General features: G+C 40.3%; 1 protein-coding gene across 2 annotated transcripts in view; it reads left to right on the top strand.

Annotated features, from left to right (window-relative positions):
- prdm2b (PR domain containing 2, with ZNF domain b) overlaps positions 1-18679 on the top strand; it is a 204715-nt gene that overhangs the window by 142311 nt on the left and 43725 nt on the right. For both annotated transcript variants that reach the window (XM_072244843.1, XM_072244844.1), the window contains one exon: positions 1472-1598. In XM_072244843.1, coding sequence (XP_072100944.1) covers positions 1472-1598 — 127 coding nt within the window. The remainder of the gene's footprint in view (positions 1-1471; positions 1599-18679) is intronic.

Here is an 18679-nt window from a genome sequence, read left to right as displayed (position 1 = left end):
ATAACTAATAAATATCTAATAACCTTCACTGGATTCATGGTTGGGACTGTAAAATTAATTCTGGTTACATGTGTGAAATACTGGAGAGCGCTTAGTATCTGTGTGACTGTAGAAAGAAGTGATGACAAAAACTCAGTCTGAATTATCAGCACAAAGAGACTCTGAAATCCCAGAAGAAACACATTCAAGACAAGTTAGCAACATTTAAAAGGTACTTGGACAGGTACATGGATAGGAAGTGTTTAGGGGGACATGGGGGCCAAGTGCAGACAAATGGGTGTAGCTTAGTTGGGAATCTTGGTTTCAATAGACCAGTTGGGTCAATGGGCCTGTTTCTGTACTGTATGACTTCATTTTCTTCATGCTGGTGATAAAGTGACTTCAGAATGACTACGCTTCCAAAATGCTGGAGGAACTCAGTGGGTCAGGCAGCATCTATGGGGGAAAAAAATAAACAATCGATGTTTCGGGCTGAAAGCCTTCATCGGGACTTGAAAGGAAGAGGGCAGAAGGTCGGAGGAGGGGAAGGAGTAGAAAATGGCAGGTGCTAGGTGAAACCAGGTGAGTGGTGAAGAAGTAAGAAGCTGGGAGGTGATAGGTTGAAAAGGTAAGGGGCTGAAGAAGAAGGAATCTGTTAGGAGAGGACAGTGGACCATGGAGGAAAGGGGAGGAGGAAGGTCCTCTGAGGTAGGTGAGGAGAAGAGAAGCGGTGAGGGGGGAAACCAGAGTGGGGAATAGGAAAGTAGGGGGCGGCGTTGAGGGAGATCTCTCTCCTGTGAGGAATAGGAAAGTAGAGGGGGGGTTGAGGGAGATCTCTCTCCTGTGAGGAATAGGAAAATAGAAGGGGGGGGTTGAGGGAGATCTCTCTCCTGTGAGGAATAGGAAAGTAGAGGGGGGGGGTTGAGGGAGATCTCCTGTGAGGAATAGGAAAATAGAAGGGGGGGGTTGAGGGAGATCTCTCTCCTGTGAGGAATAGGAGAGTAGACGGGGGGGGGGGGGTTGAGGGAGATCTCTTTCCTATGAGGAATAGGAAAGTGGGGGGGGTTGAGGGAGATCTCTTTCCTGTGAGGAATAGGAAAGTAGAGGGGGGGTTGAGGGAGATCTCTCTCCTGTGAGGAATAGGAAAATAGAAGGGGGGTTGAGGGAGATCTCTCTCCTGTGAGGCGGTCCTCCTGCCGGCAGGGGCCGCGGCACTCGGCCGAACCCCCAGCGCCAACTACTCCCTCTTGCGCCGTCACTGCGCTTTTGTTCTGAACCACTTCCCAGTTGCACGGAGATTAGCGCTGGTTCAAAGAGTGCTTCCTGTCGAAGTGTAATCATATCACAGCCAAGGAATAGTTGTGGAGTCGGGTGCGAGGCAGGATCGGAACTCTCCGGGCCACAGCCTACAGCGGGGATCCTCGGCTGGCTTTGTGTTCGTCTTGCAGGCCTGGCACTGACGGGGGGGCTGTTTCTCTATTTTGTCCTGTAGCCGATCCAACCGGGGGAGGAACTGCTGGTGTGGTACAATGGGGAAGACAACCCAGACATTGCAGCTGCTCTAGAGGAAGAGAGAAATAACCATCTGCACAAGAGGAGCTCTCCCAGAGGCAGGAAAGGTAAGGGAAGCTTAAGACTTCTTTTGGGTTGGTGGACTGGGTGGGGCGAGTGTAGTGCAAATCGTACCTCCCACTTTTCCAGAGTAATCTGGCAAAAAAGGGAATTGTTTTTTTTTGTTGGAGTTTTGAAAGTGCTCTTAAAGAAGATCTTAGTCTAGTACAGTTGTGTTTCAGAAATGGCACTGGAATGTCAGCTCGAGAAATACGGCTGAATGACCTTCCCAGGCTCCAGATCCCAGCAGTGTGGCAGAAGAGAATTAAAAATGTTCCAGACAGCTTTAATTTAAAACTGCAATATCTTTTCTCCCCCACAAGACGTGGCGTTTTCTAAAAAAAATTACAGTTTGAGTAATTTTAAGCAAAATAAGTTTTATGATTGGAGCTTATAAGTGTTTACTTCTACAAAAAATGGTTTTTCTGTGTGTGGGAGACGTTAGAAGTGTGGAAGCAGATTGAAATATAGAAAATCATGTTATGCAAGAAGTTTCTGATGTCAGAGGCCTACAAAATGGATGCAGCTACATTATAATTCACTGAATAACTTGATTGTTCTGAGCATTTTACACCAAGTCAAATGTAATTTGATCTTTTCATCTCAGAATTTTAAAACGTTGCAAAAGTAAGAGTGTGAAGTATTCTTTTGAAAGATTTATAAATGCCTAACTATCCTGAACAAACAGATTTTTGTTCTTCCTCTTATAATGCATTTTAATTTTTTTTCAGTCATGTCACTAGCTTTCTCCCCCATTGAATTTCTTTGGAGTGGGGGTAGAAAGAAAATTACTTTAAATTGTTTTTAAAACTATTTTGACACCTAAATTTAAGCAGCATGAGTCTCTTAAATAATAATTTATCTTTTACCAAATCAAAATATTTAAGTTGATAAAACAAATAAAACTAAAAATATTATTTAGTTTTAATTTTAGGGCAGGGAAAGAGGGTATAGGAGTTAGCCAGAATTGAAGGGATATCCTAAGAATTGATTTTAAAATATATTAAAGCAAGTATGAAATGCATTTGCAGTTAGTTAAATTGTATCCCTTCCTTTTGTAAAATTGTTCTTCCACATTGAGTACTTCAACATAATGTCAATTTATATCATTTCAAGGAAAATAGAAATGTTACCAAAATTTCTTTATTAAATATTCTGCGAATGATCCAAAAAGGAAATAAGACATTTTATTTTTGAAATATGGGTTTTGCTACCAAATAATTGAGCAAAGCACAAATCAATTGTAATGAAATGTAACTAAGTTAAAGTTTGGATGATGAAGTATGGGATTTGCTGCAAGATCTTCATCCGGAAGTAAGACTTCTACAAAGAAAAAAGGCTACGTGGAGATTCCAGTTCTAAGCACTGTGATTCTTGATAAATGCATAATTGGTTTGCCAAGGACTGTTGTGCTTAGATCTGCATTTCTGTGGATGGTATTTATTACAAGCTGATGCTTTTTATATAGGCCGAGGCCATTTTAGTCACTCATGGAGTCTGCCGTAAACTAAAACTCTTCGACAAATTGGGATTCTTTCCAAATATGTTTAATGTACTAGCTGATCAGGATTTTTGGAAACTGTTTTGATCGCAAGAATTACGTAGCTCTTTTGTTGGTGTGTCTAATCACCTTTCTCGATTAGAGTTCTTGGTTTCCTACTTCCAAGAGAACCCCCCCCCCCCCCCCCGACCCAAGTTATAAAGTGTATGTGTGTAAGCAAGGACTCTTGCTAATTTTTCTCCTCCCTAGCCTAAGGGCACTGAGGCCAGTTGTGGGACTACTGCTTCAGCTAATGTTGTTTAACCAAGTGCAGAATCCTAAAGCTTTGATGCTGCCCGTGAGTTTTTCAATTGCAGTAACTGACCTGCTGATTTTGTGTGTTTTTTTATTGCTGAAACGTTCTTTTTTTTTTGAAAAAGCAACACTCTGCCACAAAAATGTGAATGTTTTGTAAATGGAACTGTTTAGTTAAAAAGGCTTTTAATGAATCAAATTCAGATCTTTGGCCCTCTAAACTGGGATGCATTTGTAACGCTGTAGAATACATTAAGACGTTGATATTAATTTGTCATCTTTACAACAATTAATAGTTCTTTGTGCTTAGCAGGACCTCTAAGGACTTCAGGTTCAGTTAAACGTTTTGAAGTAGAGCAACTTACTCTGACATTGGTGACAGAAATTGTTGCACACTGCAAAATAGGACAAACAGAACAAGGCGGCCAACCAGGAACCATTCTTTGCTTTGGAGACTAGGGGGGTTGCTGGCTGGAATATTTCATGAACTCTATTTTAATTCCTGTCATGGGATCTTTTATCAGACATTGAGATAGGAAGTGAAGCTTCACCTTAGGACAGAATCTGCTCATGATTATATTGGTGTGAGGGCCAAGAATGTGTATTCAAATTGTGAGTGAAGCCTTGACCCTGCAATGCAATGCTGGCATATCATTATTAGTATCTTATTGACATAGTAACTTTTCTCATTTGTCTTGCTTATTTCTTGTTTTATCCATTATAAGTGGACATGATTTGAGTAATAGTAGTTAGCACTTTTGTATTTATTACAGAACAATACAGTAGTGTGGCTCCAGGGAGCTTGCATTTATCTTGAGCTTTTCAAAACTTTGGAAAGCCTGGAAGTATGTAACCATGGATTAATCAACGGTTCAGTGTTGTCACAGTTAGTTGCACAAACATACTGGCCAATTTATATGTAAAAAGGTCTCCCAAACAGCCAAATGACCTGATGCCAATTAACCAATTTTTGGTATATTTCAAAAGTGAGCAAAATGCAGGGTAAACTCTCTGGCTGTTTTGTGGAATGAGACATTATAAAATCACTTCATTTGGCAGGCCTTTTTCATTTGGCACCTTCTAAACCCAACAATACAGAAATGATATGTCCTTTTGTGTTATGTGGGTAAACCCTTTAGTTTGGCTTAAATCTGTGACATTCTGATTTGAACATCAAAGATGTGCATAAAAAGGCATGAGCATGTCTCAACATTTGCCTTCCACAGAAGCAGACTCTAATCTGCTACCTCGAAGCTAATTTTGACACTGAGTCTCTCACTCCCAATAATATGTACCTGTGCTGCGCACTATATGCATTTTGAATGATGCTTTATTAACTAACTTGTAGTAATGTTTTGTATGCTCTCCGAGATGTATTTTGTCATCCGGAGGAACCCAGGTTTGTTTGGTTGTATATATGTGCAGTCAGATGACAATAAACTTGAATAAAGCCTATGTGCTTCAAGAGGAGTGATAGAAATTGAATTCAGTGGGAATGAACATAATCACTTCTAGGTTTTAGGTAGATTATCAGCAGTTGGATTTTATTTTGTATTGAACTAAGAAGGTCCATAAAGTTCAAGAAATGATTTGAAATATGTATTCGAAATTTCATACACATTTTGGTATACCTCTTTTGCAATTCCTCATGGTAAATTCTGTTTTCCTACCTCTACCATCACAAATGAAACATTTTGCATAAGAGCTGGAAATTCCCTTTTTAATTTTTGCCACCATTGCCGGGGGAATGCAGTCCTATTTCTACTGTCCTTTTCTACCAATTTTAGACGAATTTTCAATCATGCACATTTTTTGTTATTACAGAACTATATTTAACCAGTCTTAATTTGTGTTACATTCACTCATGCTGCTTACTGACTGGTTAAGTAATGTTTTAATATCATGTTTTCAGTTCTCCTCTCCTTGTCCTTGTCTGCTCCTCACTATCTCTGCAATGTCCTCCAGTTCCAGGGCTCTTCATTGTACATACACTCTAATATCTGATTATAATCTCTCATTTATAGATAGTAATGTCTTAAGCTGCCAGGACCCTCAGCTAACCCACCCACCCATAATTTTCTTCCTCTCGTCCTCATTTTTCCCTACCGTAAAGTATTGTTTTAAAAGTTGACCTTTTATTTTTACAAAGCACAAAAATTTCATGTTAATTTGCTGCCAATTTTTGTTTGACACTCCTATGAAAGATTTGGAATTTTTACTATATTAAAAAGCACCGTATAAATGCACGGTGTTGTTGAGTGCTTTTCGGTTGTTACAAAATTGGTGATACAATATTGACCACAGAACCAAGGCTACCTCAATACTGGCGTTTGTATCCGAGAAATTACCATGGAGATGACGTACAGCACAGTGTGTTCAATTAAGTAATAGTTAATGTATTGAACTACAGATTGTTACTGTTTAAAAGCTGCAGTAATGTTGTGTTGGCAAATTCCACAAAGTTGGCAAGTCTGTGATTCAGACACTCCGTGCCGTGTCGAGTCTGGAGGTCAGAGGCATGATGTCTGTAAGTCTGGGGCCTGGGCCAAGGACTGGAGGTTAGAGGCCCTGTGACGTCCTGTCCTGTAGTTGGAGGCCCAGTTGAATGGGTGGGAAAGGGGCTTGTTTTGCTGCTGTTGTACTGTTTCATTGTTGTTGCATGTTAGCTGAGTGTTATTCTGCTGACCATTATAGATGGATATTGGCGCTGGAAAGGTTGTATCAATATATAACTTACTGCTGATTATGCCACTGGCGTTGGGGCAGCAATGGAGGTCCTTCATCTATGGCAGTGTTCAGGGCTTCCTTCATCATGTCAGTAACTTCCTCCCGGTTTTCACTACTGTCAGTCATGCAAGTCCTGGGTGGAGGCTCAGGAGTGTAGTTGTATTCAGATGTAGGAGGATTCTTTATTGCTGTTCCTGTAACAATTTTGTTTGAACTATCAAGCTTGTTAGCCCTGAGATGAACCCCCAATCCTGGAGGACTGATGGACCACTCTTAGTCTGGCCTTTACCCTTTGACCTGTTTGGCATGGGTGACCCTACCAAGAGCCAAAGCTTAAAGCCCTGGAGTCATTGAGGCATTGAACCCTCCAAACCCAATGACAAGGTTGTAGTCCTCTTGGAGGTATCAACATCTAAGCAATTAGCCTATTGCTGTTTGGTAATTGTGTTCTTATTTTAACGAAAGATTTCATGGAACAACTTCTTTGGAAAAAATATTATAATCTATATCTAAATTATGCCTTGTTATGATTTGTGCATTGGGGTCACAACTGAGGGCTGTAGAACTGTTCATGCTGCCCTGAGGCACTGTTCAACATTTGATAGAAGTGCAAGATTGTTGTTCACTCATTCCCCTCTAATTCTACCCAAAATAGGCTTCAGTGGATACACAGCTGATTTTCCTGTCAGCTCAATCAGTAATGAGTGTCGTCAGTCAGTTCTAGGTGATCCCAGAGTTGTATGTAGACTGGTGAAACTTATTTTCTTCGAGAAATTGGGATTGTGAACTTACAGATATGATTGGGGGGTGAGGCAAGGACATTTTGCAAGACTTAATTTGTCTTTCATTGTTGAGGTAGAGAGAATTTTTTTTTTGAAGATTTGGGCCTTGTCCCATTTTCATCTCACAGATTAGTGTGTTAAAATTTACCTTGTTCTGTGGCTATAAAAATAGCTGCACCGAGTAAAACATACTCCAAAGGAAATAGACATTTTTTTTTCTTAAGTAATGGCAAGGATTGCTGTGATGAAACACAAGTAATTCTATAGTCTGATTTCATAAACTAATGACCTGCAGGGTTGTGACATGAATTTTGAAGGTTAGTTGAGTTAGCTTTTAAAATTGAGATCATTGTTTTGAAATCACTTCATGATAAGTTGTGTTTTACAAAATGCTCACTCACTTAGATCTTCTATGGCATTTTGCATTCATTATGTTTTCTTGGCTACCTTCCCATTTTAAACTCTCCAAACCCATATAGAACTCTGCTGCCCAAATTTTAACTTGCACCAAGCCTCGTTTATTTACTCCCGTTTTCACTGATGGTCATTGGACTTCAGTCAGCAGTGTCTCTTTTATAATGCGTGGGTTCAAATCCCTCTTTTATCTTAGCATCCTCCTTCCCAAATAAAGCTTAAGTACATCAACACTTTTGTCCACCATTGGATCCATGCCTTTAGTTACTTTGGTTCTTAGCTCTAGAATTCCTTCACACCAGTTCTTATCTCCCCCCCCCCCATAACTTTCTGAAGCCTGCTCTTTCCCTGGCTACCCTCATTTTGTCCTATAATGTCCTCTATGAAAGGTGCCAAATAAGTTCCTTTTGTTCTTGTTATTAATGTGATTGTTACCAACTAATTTATCACAGGACGTACGGATGATACTCTAAACATCAGTAGTAAAAGGTTCTGAGAAATTTTCTGCCATCTCACAAAATTCTGTCAGCAGGCAGTTACATTATGTAGGTGCACAGCCTTTCTCAGTGATACTTTTTTTTCTGATTGTGAGTCAGAAATGTGACATTGAGAAAAATCATGGCCTCTTGAAAGGTGCAAATGAAGCAAACTGAGATTATCAAGAGACAAATCTCAAGGTTTAGAAGATGGGAATCAGGGCTTTGAGTGGAGTTTACTATAACTGGAGAGGATGCAAGTTGAGTTGTGGTGTGTACCTTTGTCTTTCGTTTGTTTCTTGATAAGCAATACTGTTGTGACATGTTTCTTTTTCTTTTAATAAGATCTCCAGCAAGGACCAGCACCAACAAGACTTGACAATCATATACAAGCCTTTTCATATGAATGTGTACTGTGGAGTGTGTTATTGGCAGAATAGAGAACTGCAGCTGTTTTTGATAGCTGAGGGCTGAGCTATAGAAAGTTGGATGAAATCATCCCCAGCCTGGATTTGATAAGCAAAGTTTTAACTGTTGCAATTTTATCCTAGAAATAAAGAGTTTATTTTATATTTTTACATCAAACTTTGGCTATTAGAAGCTGATCAGTGTTTTTATCTGAAGCCTGTCATTACCCAAAATAAAACCAACTTTCAAACGTTGTAAAAAGGTATCAGATTTCTGTTAGTGCCTTGATGAGACACTGAAGCTTCAACTCTTTCCAGTTTAAAATGGTGCTACCAAAGACGTGCGACAGCTTAATGGCAGTTCGGAAGGCAAGGGATTTAACAAAAGACGTTACTTGTAGCATCTTTTCGGAAGCAAATTGTGTGAGCTATCACCACAGACAGTGAGAAGGCAGGCGGAGATGAGGCTGGTTTGGTGGACGAGTGGTGCTGGGGCATTGCAAAGTGCAACATGTTCGAGCTAGGGTTGCAGACTGAGTTGGTATTGCTGTCACAGATGAAGTGAGCGATCTGGAGAGGAGTTGATGTGGAAGAGTTTCAACACCCCTCCATTTAACCCAGATCACTGCAAGCGCAGGGCCGATTTGGTGAGATCGTGAATGACTTTGGGCTGGATGGCCCAAGCATATCGTAATGCTGGGGTCTGGGTCCTAGAGCGAGGCATTACCCGGTGACTGGACAATTTAAATGCCAGCCCAGATACACTGAAAGCCTGAGTGTAGGGAATGGAGACAAAGATTGAGCTGATTTCGCTTGCTGTCCTGCGAATGTTCGTTCTTCCTCCGCAGTAGCGTGGCTGTGATCTGATGTGGCTGCTGTGCATTTTTGTCCTGCTGGTGTGATGAACTGGGACTGAGGCTTGGGCTTACTCTGGCTGCTCCAGGACTGGATCTGGGACTCAGTCTGGTTTGGAAGGCTGTTGGCTGCTTCTACTGTTTGCATGGTTTGTATTTGTTTTTCTCTGTGCAGTAGTTTTGGTCTTTTTTTTAAATTGGGTTTTTCGGGTTTCTTGCTTTGTGGCTGCCTGTAAGCAGACAAAACTCATGGTGTATAATTTGTACATTCTTTGATAATAACTGTGCTTTAAATCTCTGAATCTTTTTTGCTTTTCATAGATTCTGCCTGAGTTGCTGAGTTCCTCCAGGATATTGTGTGTGTTTCTCTTGGTTTCCAGCAGAATGTCTTGTGTGTATCTGATCTCTGTTGGAGACATGTATGCATACAGTTTATTGTTTTACTATCAAGCTCTAAATGTAGGGATTATACTTTCCAGTGCTTTATTCATTGTGTTGAAAGCTATTTATCATCTAGGCCATCATATAATGGTACTGTATATCATATCAAAGTTAAGATGTCTAGAATAACAGCAGAATCTCACTTCTGGATTCTAAACTTTAATCAAAGCCAACATCTTTTGATTGGAAGTTTGTGTTAGGCCTTTTCTTGCCTACCTTTCATCCCTGCTTCTCAGATCTTCTGTTATTTGGGGAATTTGTAGTAGCATAAAAAGCTCAGTGAAACTGCCAATATTATTCTCCAGTGCTGTGCAAGAAGGTGGCCTTGTCTTAAGCATTTCTTCAAAATCTCTTCCTGTGCCAATAAAAAGAAATGTTGGGTGACGAAAGGGGTCAAAGAAGTGAAGAATGTTGTGTTGGTTACCCAGGGTAATGCAAAATGCAGTCTGGTTAAAGGGGATATGATCTTGCAGTTTGGTCAATCCAGTGAGAGTGAAAGCAGGAACCGACATCTACAAACTTGTAAAAAATTTCGAGTCCATCATATGATCACTTCAGGGAGTTTTTTTTAATGCTTTAGACTTAGTTTCAAATTTTGTCAGAAATGTCGATGCATAGACGGATTTAATGTGAGCCCATAAGTATAATGATAGCGTGGATGTGATAGGCCAATTTCTGTTTTGTAAGTTTAGAGAAATTTGAATTGTAGGTCTCCAGTTAAAGCTACAGTGCTCCTTGATTTTAATTTTGCTTGGAAAAAGTCAGTAGGTAAGGTTGGGTATCGTTGGCTGCTGGTGAAATTCCTAAAGATTGGAAGGTGGCTAGTGTTGTTTTGTTGTTTGAAAAGAGGAGCAAGGACAAGCTAAGGATCTACAGGCCAATCAGTAATGGGGAGGTTGCTGGAGGGAATTCTGAGGTACAGGATCTACCAGTATTTGGATAGATAGTCTGATTAGGAGTCAGCATAATTTATGTGTGTCATCTTTGCCAAACCTTTTAGGAGTTTTTTTTTTGAAGAAGTAGCCAAAAAGATAGATGAGGCTAGGGCTGTGGATGTTGTTTATTTGGACTTTTAAGGCTTTTGATGAGGTCCCATGTGGTAGGCTGTTCTAAGAGGTGGAATCCAGGGTAAGCTAGTTAGGTGGGTTCAAAATTGGCTCATGTAGAGAGTGGTGGTTAAAGGTTGTTTCTTGGAATAGAAGCTAGTAATAGCGGCCTGCAGGGGTTAGTGGTGGGATCCTTGTTACCCATGATTTATGTAAATGATTTAGATGCAAATATGTAAGGCTTGACCAGTAAGTTTGCAAACGACACAAAATTCGGAGATGTTTTTAAAGGATGTTATCATAGATACAAGGAGGTTTTGGTCATTTGGGGAAGTGGGCTGAGCAGTGGTGGCTGGATTTCCTTATAGGTAAGCGTGAGGTGATACATTTAGGAAATTCAAACCAGCACAGGGTTTATACTATGAATGATAGGGCATTAAGCAGTGTAATGGAACAGAGGGACTTAAAATAAAATGTGTCTAGTTCATTGAAAGCAGCGTCATGGGTAGACAGGGTGGTGACAAAAACATTTAGCATGCTAACCTTCATCAGTCAGAGCATTGATTACAGGAGTTGGGACATTCTGTAAGGCTACACTTTGAATACTGTGTTCAGTTTTTGTCACCCTGACATAGGAAGGTGGTTAAGCTGGGTACAGAAAGTAGATTTACAGGGATGTTCCCAGTATGCGTTGTTGAAAGAGCTTGATCGACTAGTTCTTTATTCCCTGGAGCACTAGAGAATGAGGAGTGAAATGGTCTTATAGAAATGTTTAAAATGATGTGAAGCATAGATAAAGTAGATGGTAATAGTCTTTTCCCCAGGGTAGAGGAGTCTAAAACTAGAAGATGTAGGGTGAATGGGGAAAGATTTAAAAGAGAACTGAGGGGTAATTTTTACACCCACAGAGTAGTGAGAATAGAGGATGAGGTGCTAGAACTGATTGATGCAGCAACAATAATGTCATTTAAGAAACCTTTGGATATGTATATGTGGAGTAAGAACAGAGATATGGACTGGTTGCAGGAAATTGACTAATTGTGTGGGCACTGATTGGCATGAACTTGTTAGGCTAAAGAGCCTGTATACCTGTTCTGTTGCTCAATGACTATGGAAAGGTGCTTCTGAAAATTACCCTTCGTTTTGGTGGATGAGAAGAGAATGCAGGAGGAGTAGATGGGGAATGTGCGAGGATAAATCGAATTTGGTGTTTGTCAGTAGAATGCTGGCTAAAAGGCCAGTTTCTGGTCTAATTGTTCAAAAATAGAAGTCATTGTTTAGAAATAAATGTACAATTTTCCTTGAAGCTGAGAGCCAGTGAAGTCTGCACTTGTTACACAATGGAGCCATGTTGCTGTACTTATGCTACTTGACAATATTAAATGACTAAATGCCATAATTGAGCCTCTGTACATCCATGCCTGGCTGAGTGTGTGTGAATACATACATTGAGAACATTTTGGGAAGTGTTAGAACGGAATAAAGAAGTCTTAAAGAGCAGAGTTTTGTTTATGTAAGTCAATAGTTTTAAAGAACCGAAATGAAAGGGGAAAAAATACAGGGAAGGATTCTGAACCAAAACAGTTGGTGTGTAGAGGTGGGTGAGGGGGTGGGTTGGGGAATGAGAATTGCTAAGGGGAAAAAAAATCTGATTTTTGTATTTGAAACAAATGTTAAACACCAATGTAGACAAAAGCTTATCTAAGTATTTTTTAAAAGGAAGAGCCTTTTGTTTTATTTTTAGCAAAAAGGGGAAGGTATTGTTCTTTATGCTGTCCAGCTGCTTTCTCAGTTGAGATAATCTTGTTGCATTTGAATGTAAAAGAAAATATTTTCAATTTTTGGTATTCTGAGATGAAGGCCTTGACTACGGAAAATGTGGCGTGATTAGCCATTCTGCTCATCGAGTTTGCTTTGCCATTCTATCATAGCTGATTTTATTATCTCTCACATCCCCGTACTCCTGCCTTCTCCTCGTAACTTTTAAAACCCTAAGTAATCGGGAACCTTTCAACCTCTGCTTTAAATGACTTTGCCTCTACAGCTACCGGTGTCAATGAATTTCACAGATTCACTCCCCTCTCGCGAAAGAAATTCTCCTCATCTCTGTTCTGAGGCTGTGCCCTCTAGTCCTAGATTCACCCTCTATAGGAAGCATCCACACCACATCCCCCTTCTCATTCTTCTAAACGCCGACGAGTACAGACCCAGAGCCATCAAACACTCCTCATATGATAAGCTCATCATTCTTGTGAACCTGCTCTGGCTGGGTTCTCTCCAATGCCAGCACATTTTTTCTTAGATAACGGGCCCAAAACTGATCACAATGCTCTAGGTACACTCTGATCAATGCCTTAGTAAGCTTCAGCATGACGTGCTTGCTGTTTATTCTAATCCTCTCAAAAATAAATGCTCGCATTGCATTTGCCTTTCTTGCCACCTACTCAACCTGCAAGTTAACCTTCAGGGAATCCCGCACAAGGACTGCCCAAGTCGCTTTGCGCCTCTGATTTTTGAATTTTCTCCCTGTTTAGAAAATAGTCTATGCCTTTATTCAATTTGCCAAAGTGCATCACCATACACTTCCCTACACTATATTCCATCTATCACTTCTTGCCCATGCTCACTGTCTTAAGTCCTTCTGCAAACTCCCTGCTTTCTCAGTACTACCTGCCCCTCCGTGTATCTTTGTATTCCCCACAAACTGGCCACAAAGCCGTCAATTCCATCATCCAAATCATTGACAAATAACATGAAGAGAAGTGGTCATGTACGCCACCTTGTCAAAGGTCTTCTGAAAATCCAAGTAAACAGCATTTACTGACTCCCTTTTCCATGCTACTTGTTATTTCCTTAAAGAATACCAACAGATTTGTCAGACAAGATTTCCCCTAAAGGAAACCATGCTGACTATGGCCTATTTTATTATGTGCCTCTAAGTACCCTGAAAACCTCATCCTTAATAATGCACTCTAACATCTTCCCAACCTCTGAAGTCAGGTGAACTGGCCTGTAATTTCCTTTCTTCAGACTCCCTTCCTCCTTAAAGCGTGCAGTGACATTTGCAGTTTTCCAGTCCTCTGGAACCATGCCAGAATCTAATGATTCTTGAAAGATCATGACTAATGCCTCCACAATTTCTTTAGCTGCCTCTTTTAGAATACTGGGGTTCTGAATTCAGCAGTCTGCTATCCATTCTTGCCTCTCTTTTACTCTGATAGATATCTGGTATCCTCTTTAATTTTATTGGCTTGCTTCCTTCATATTTCATCTTTTGTCTCCTTCTGCCTTTTTTTTATTTACCTTCGGTTGGTTTTTAAAAGCTTCCCAATCCTTTAACTTCCCACTGATTTTTATTACATTAAGTACCCTCTTTTCCCCCTTCATCCCCCACCCCCATGCTGTCTTTGATTTCCCTTGTCAGCCATAGTTGACTCATCCTCTCTTTAGAATACTACTACATCTTTGGGATGTATCTATTCTGTACTTTCCAAATTGCTCCCAGAAGCTCCAGCCATCATTGTTCTGCTTTCATCCCTGCTAGTGTCTCTTTCAGATTAATTTTGGCCATTTCTTCTCTCAATGCCTCTGTAATTTCCTTTACTCCGCTGTAATACCGATACATCTAACTTTTTCTTCTCTCTCTCTCAACTTGCAGGGTGAATTCTATCATATTATGTTCACTTCCTCCTGAGGGTACTGTTACCTTGATTTCCCCAATTAAAGCTGTTTCATTGCACAATACCTAATCCAGATTTGTCTTTCTCTTAGTGGGCTCCACCACAAGCTGCTCTAGAAAATCAACTGATAGGCATTCTACAAATTCCCTCTTGGAATCCATCACCATCCTGATTTTTCCAATCTACCTGCACTGACTATTGTAACAGTGTACTTTTTACGTCACTTTTATATACTACCCTGGAATTAATTTTCTTACAGAAAAATGAAGAAATACAATAGACTTTTACAAATGACCATACCAACATTTTTCCCTATTTACGCTAATCCCAGACCCCTGCATAAATTCAATTTCCTTCTATGTGTCTGTCTCTAAATTTCTCCAAAACATTGTGATTGTATCTGATTCCACCATCTCCTTTGGCAGCCTTAAAAGTCTTTAAACTATGCCCTCTAGTTTTTGATACATCTTACATGGAACAAATAAAAAGGTTTTGATTCTCTATCCTACCTGTTTTGCTAATTGTTTTATCACCTCAGTGTTCCGCCTACTTGCTCAAAGGTAAGCAGAACCAACTATCCAATCTTTCCCCATAACTGAAGTGCTCCAGATAGGCAACATCCTGGTGAATCTCTTCTGCGTTCTCTCCAGTTCAGCCTTCTGCTTCCTAGTGTAGTGACCAGAACTGCACACAATTCTCCAAGTGTGGTCCCTTGTAAATTTACAATATAATGACACAAGTTTTCTTTCTGTTCCCTGACCAATGAAGAGAAGTATGCCATATGTCTTCTTTGTCATTCTATTAATCTCAGAGTATTATGGACTTGAACCCTAAGATCCCTCTGTTAATATTTCTTCTCACCCAGCATTTATTGTATATGCCCTATCCCTATATGACTTCCTAGACTGCATCACTTCACAGTTTTTGGGATTAAGTTCCATCTACCAATGCTCTGTCCAATTTTTCATCTGGTGAATATTGTCCTGTAGCCTTGGACATCTTCACAAACTTACTAATCCTTCCTCCTGCATTCACAGATTTAGATCCTGTGTCCCTTAACCTGAACAAGTTTACCATATAGCACTTTGTGAAGTGCCTTGCTAGTACAGAGATTGTCTATCATTCATCTTAGAAACTCCCACAAAAGATAACTCAATCAAATTAGTGAGAACAGGATTTCTGTCACACAAAACCACACTGACCATCTATGATCAGCCCTTGCCTTTCCAAAAGTACATAAATACCATTTCCTACCACTGACATAAAGATTCAGTGGCCCGTAGTTATCTCACTTATCCCTGCAGCCCTCCTTAAGTAAAGGGATAAACATTAATCCATTCTCCCCGCCATCGAGGACATCTCCAAGAGGTCGTGCCTCTGAAAGGCAACATCCATCATCAGAGACCCTCATCATTGAGGCCGCACACACTTCCCGATGCTGCCATTAGGCACGAGTGCAGGAGCTGAAGACTGATGCCTCAGGGTCTAACAGTTTCATTTCCACTGCTATTAGACTCTTAAACCAACCAAAAAGATCCTAGTACTACTTCAGTCTATATTTTCTCTCTCAATCTTGCACAGGTGTCATGATTATTCTGTTTATTTTGCAAGTGTGCTATTATATACAGCTTAACTTAAGTTTGTTGTCATAATGCATTGTGCTGTTGCTGCAAATAACTAATTTTCATGATATTTTATACCCTATAAATATATACTGAAGACAGCAATAAATGCCTCTGGTCTTCTAGGATGGTGAATTTATGGAATTTGTTGCCACATGCAGCTGTGGAGGCCAGGTCATTTGGTGTATTTAAGGCAGACGTTGATGGGTTCTTGATTGAACATGGCATCAAAAGTTACGGGGCGAAGGCCAGGAGCTGGGGTTGAGGAGGAAATGGTTTAAAAAAGAATGATCAGTCATGATTGAATGGCAGAGCAGACACGATGGGCCCGATGCCCTAATTCTGTTCCTATGTCTTAAGGAATACAAATGAGAGGTATTCATTCCTGACTCAACACATTGTTGACCCTAATGAGAACCCACTTTTTCCATGGCTGCCCTCTTGTTTTTGATGATATTAAAGAATGTCTTGGGATTCTCCTTGATTTTAATTAGCAAGGCTATTTCATGATCCCTCTTTTCCCTTTTAACCTTTCTAAGTTCTCTCCTGCACCCTCTTGTATTCCTCCAGACTCTTAATTGCAGTTGCATATACCCGTGTCCTATGCTTGTTTTATTCCTGTTCAGTGTCCTTTGTTATTCAAGGCTTCTTAATCATACCATCTTCTTTAATAATATAACATAGTGGCTAAAACTCTTACTAACTCTGTTGTAAAAGACTTTGACTTAATAACTCAGTTGCAAAAATCTCCCAGTCTTTTTTGTTACTGAAATCAGCCTCCCCACCTCCGATTTAGGGCCTTACCTTGAGGACCATCCTGATACTATTCAATAACTACTTTAAAGCTTACAGAATTATAGTTACTGTTTCCACAGTATTCTTCCACCAACAGTTCAACCTGCCTAGTTTAATTTCCTAATACAAGACCAAGTACTACCCCATCTCATGTAGCACTTTCCCACATGTATCTTCTGGGACATATTGTCTCTGAAAACTCTCTTGGTCACACAACAAATACTACACCATCTAAACCTCTTGTACAAATGCAATCTCAGCCACTGTTGGGGAAAATTATAATCCCCTATGTCTATAACTTTTTTTCTTCTTGCACCTTTCTGTGACTGACTTAAGTGTTCCTCTAATTTCTCCAAACTGTTGGGAGGTTGATAGTACATTCAACAAGGTGATCATCTCTCTTTTTCTAAAGTTCTGCCCATATGGCCTCATTGGATGATCGGTAAGACATTGGAGCGGAATTAGGCTACTTGGCCCATCGGATCTTCTCTACCATTTGATCATGGCTTGATTTATTATTCCTCTAAGCCCATTTTTCTTGCTTTCTTCAAGTAACCTGTGACATCCCAACTAATCAAGAGCTTATCAACCTCCACTTTAAAAATATAAAAATACCCAATGACCTGGCCTCCACAGCCATCTGTGGCAATGAATTTCACAGATTTATTACCTTCTGGCTAAAGAAATTCCTCCTCATCTCTATTCTAAATGGACGTCCCTCTATTCTGAAACTGTGCCTTCTGGTCCTAGACCTCCCCCACTATAGGAAACATCCTTTCCACATCCACTCTATATAGCCCTTTCAATATTCGATACGTTTCAGAGATTCTCTCTCTGCCTCCCCCCCCCATATTCTTCTAAACTCAAGTGAGAGTATATAGACACAGAGCAATCAAATGCTCCTCATAGGTTTCATTTTCAGAGTCATTCTCGTGAACCTCCTCTGGACCCTCTCCAATGCCAATACATCCTTTCTTAGACAAAAGGCCCAAAGCTACTCTCAGTATTCCAAGTGCGGTCTAACCAATGCCTTATAAAGCTTTAGCGTTACATCATTGCTTTTATATTCTTGTCCTCTTGAAATGAATGTCAACATTGCATTTGCCTTCCATATCACAGTTAACGTACCAGCTACAAGTTGACCTTCAAGGAATCCTACACAAGGACTCCCAAGTCCCTTTGCACCTCTGATTTTTTTGAATTTCCTCCAAGTTTAGAAAATGGTCTACACCTTTATTCCTTCTACCAAAGTGCATGACCATGCACTTCCCAACACTGCCACTTCTTTGCCCATTCTTCCAGTCCGTTGAAATCCTTCTGCAGACTCTCTGCTTCCTTGCCACTTCCTGTTCCTCCACCTTTCTTCATATTGTCCACAAACCTGGCTACAAAGCCATCAATTCTGTCATCCAAATCAGTGACATACTGTATAACGTGAAAAGAAGCAGTCCCAACACTGAGACCTGTGGAACACCACTAGCCACCAGCAACCAACCAGAAAAGGCCATCGTTATTCCCACTCATTACCACCTGCCAGTCAGCCAATCTTCTATTCATGCTGCGTTCACCAGCAACTTTGATGTGTGTTGCTTCTATCCATGCTAGTATCTTTCTTGTAATACCATTGACTCTATCTTGTTAATCAACTTCATTTGCGGCACCTTGTCAAAGGCATTCCGAAAGTCTAAGTAAACAACATCCACTGACTCTCCCTTATCTATCCTGTTTGTTATTTCCTCAAAGAATTCCAACAGATCTGTCAAACAAGATTTTCCTTCAAGGAAACCATGCTGACTACAGCCTATTTTATCATGTGCCTTCAAGTACCTTGAGACAACATCCTTAATAATGGACTCCAACATCTTCCTACCACTGAGGTCAGACAGACTGGTCTATAATTTCCTTTCTTCTACCTCCCTCCCTTGTTAAAGAGTGGAATGCCATTTGCAGTTTTTGTTCCTCTGAAACCACTCCAGAAGCTAGTGATTCTTGAAAGATCATTACTAATGCCTCCACAATCTCTTCGGCTACCTCTTTCAAAACCCTGGGG

The sequence above is a fragment of the Mobula birostris genome, chromosome 27 (assembly GCF_030028105.1).
Source record: "Mobula birostris isolate sMobBir1 chromosome 27, sMobBir1.hap1, whole genome shotgun sequence".
NCBI lineage: Eukaryota > Metazoa > Chordata > Chondrichthyes > Myliobatiformes > Myliobatidae > Mobula > Mobula birostris.
The sequence above is the reverse complement of the archived record's forward strand: the minus strand, read 5'-3'. Positions and strand labels throughout refer to the sequence as shown.